General features: G+C 64.2%; 1 protein-coding gene across 1 annotated transcript in view; it reads left to right on the forward strand.

Annotated features, from left to right (window-relative positions):
- Positions 1-592: 592 nt before the first annotated feature.
- BAZ2A (bromodomain adjacent to zinc finger domain, 2A) overlaps positions 593-2,302 on the forward strand; it is a gene marked incomplete at its 3' end in the record, with an annotated part of 9,015 nt that continues 7,305 nt past the window's right edge. Inside the window, exons 1-4 of the mRNA XM_010007719.1 lie at positions 593-728; positions 1,112-1,212; positions 1,293-1,668; positions 2,085-2,270. Coding sequence (XP_010006021.1) covers positions 593-728; positions 1,112-1,212; positions 1,293-1,668; positions 2,085-2,270 — 799 coding nt within the window. The remainder of the gene's footprint in view (positions 729-1,111; positions 1,213-1,292; positions 1,669-2,084; positions 2,271-2,302) is intronic.

Consider the following 2,302-nt stretch of genomic DNA (forward strand, 5'->3'; position numbering starts at 1 on the left):
CCTGCTCCCCTGCCCCCTGTGCAGGGACCACTGCAGGCAGCTGCCAGCTGTGCCGGTGGCACCACAGGGCCCTGTCCTGGGGCTGGCCCCACTGGGAGCCTCCCAGTCCTCTGGTTCAGAGAAGGTGTTTGTGGCTCCCAGGTCGTGAAGGGCACTGGCAGGTGGCAGCACTCCCATGGTCTCGCTGTGTGCCAGGGCCTCAGGATGGCAACAGCGGGATCTGAGTGCTTGGGTTTAATGTGGGAAGCAGTGCGGGTGAACATGGTGTCATTGGTGGCTGTCTCTGGGGTGCTGGAGCACCAGGATGAGCTCTTCCCACTGTTGTTGCCAGGCCAGGGGTCATCTCTGCTGGGGGCCTGAGCCCCATGTTCCCAAGGGGCTTTCACCATCATACCTCTCCCTCCCCAGCCCCACTGTGTTTCCCTCCAGCTCCAGCTTGGAAACCCAGTGCTTCCCCATCTCCCTGCCCACACCAGTGGTGTAACTGCCTGTTACAGGGTTCAGCTCTGCTCCTGTGCGGGAGCAGAGGCTCCCAACATTCCCTGGTCCCCCCCCCCCAGTGGTTGACCCAGTGCCTCTTCTCTCCACAGAAATGGAAACAAACAACCATTTTAACTTCACTGGCCTTTCCTCTGCACCTGCTGCCTCAGGACCGAAACCCACGCCTGCCTCAGGGGACAGCCCCTTCCCCCCTGGCTCCTTGCTCAGCTTCCCCACCCAAGGGAAAAGTAAGTGCCCTGGCAGGGCCAGGGGTCTGTTGTGTGCCCGCTGCCGTCTTGGCCTAGAAAAGCTGTGCTGGAACAGGGTCTCCGTGTGGATTTGGCTGGTCAGCTGATCTGGCACAGCCCTGCCAGGCACTTGGCTAATCCCCGGCATCCCGTGGCTCTCAGCCCAGTGCCGGTGAAGCCCCTGGCAGAGCTGGTGTCACCGAGCTGGGGGAGCTGTGCTGCGGCTCTCGGGGTGCGACCGCCCAGCTCAGTCCTGGCAGGGACTCGGCAGCTGCTGGGCTGGTTGTCCATCTGTCCTCAACCCCTCTCATCTGTCTCTCCAGGCATCAAGAAGCGTCCCTGCGTGCTGCTGACCCGGTTCTCTCTGTTCTGGTTCCCTGCAGGTCTGAACGGGGGCACGAATGTCAATGGCTTCTCTACTGTATCTCACCCCAGCACTTCAGGGACCTCGGCCGCCGGCTCACCGTCCCCTACGCCTGCCTCTGTGACTACGCTCCGTTCCCACCTGCCGGCGGCCTCAAGGACGGCAGCACTGCTGCCCCCCCGCTCGCCCCCCTCGGACAGTTTCCCCTCAACGGCATGGCTGGGGGGTCCCGGCCAGCATCCCCTGGCCACAGCAGCAACCTGCGGGGTGCTGGGCAGGAGTTCTGGGGCAACGGCACCCCTGGCCCCATGGGGCTGAACTTCGACTCGCAGGAGCTGTACGATTCCTTCCACGACCAGAGCTTCGAGCTGATGCAGAACGGGCCAGCCGGCTTCTTCGCAGCAGCCCAGCCCTCCCCTATGCTGGGTTCTGACACTCAGCCCTTCTCGTTGCCACCAGAGGAGCCGGGCCCCGGCGGGGGGGACACCGACACCACAGCCAAAGAGATCCCCCCCACCATGGCAGAGAACGGGGGTGGACTGGTGGGCAGCATGGAGCTGGAGGAGCCGCAGACAGGTAGGAGCCCCGTGCTGCTGGTGCAGGTGGGCAGACCTGTGGTCCAGGGTGCTGCGACCCCAAGCCAGGATGGTGGGGACAGGCATCGTGGTCCTGGGGGGACCTGACCCCTCTGAGTCACCTGCCCTGTGTCCCTGCCAAGGTTTGCCCTGTCACAGCTCAGAGTCAGCATTGGGATCTTGTCAAACCCAGCCAGGCACAGCCCATGGCATCCTCATGGGCAGAGCAGTGATCCCCCTCTGTGGGCTGGGGGGCGGCTGGGTGCCAAGGTGGGGGGCTGGGTGCAGGGGGAGGCCTGGCACATTTCCCATGTGGGGAATGGCAGCAGCTCATATCAGGTCATACCCTGGATGAGAGTGGCCAGGCCCCGGGTGCTGTCACTTCCTACTGCCACAGGGTTGCTTTTCCATCTTTAGACTTGAAGATCTGTGACTACAACGTGTCTGTCCCCGGCCCGGTGCCGCTGGAGCAGGAGGGGCCTGGTCTGTCCCCCAGTGTGGGCAGCGGCTGCTTGGGGGACACGTCGCCCATGGCCCCACAGCTGGAGGACGCCCACATCCTCAGCGGAGACCCTCTGGAGCCCTTCGAATCCCTGGCCAGAGGTAGGGGGACTACGGGTGGGGGGGGTCTGCCT

Source organism: Chaetura pelagica, unplaced genomic scaffold (assembly GCF_000747805.2).
Source record: "Chaetura pelagica isolate M959 unplaced genomic scaffold, ChaPel_1.0 scaffold610, whole genome shotgun sequence".
NCBI classification, from domain to species: domain Eukaryota; kingdom Metazoa; phylum Chordata; class Aves; order Apodiformes; family Apodidae; genus Chaetura; species Chaetura pelagica.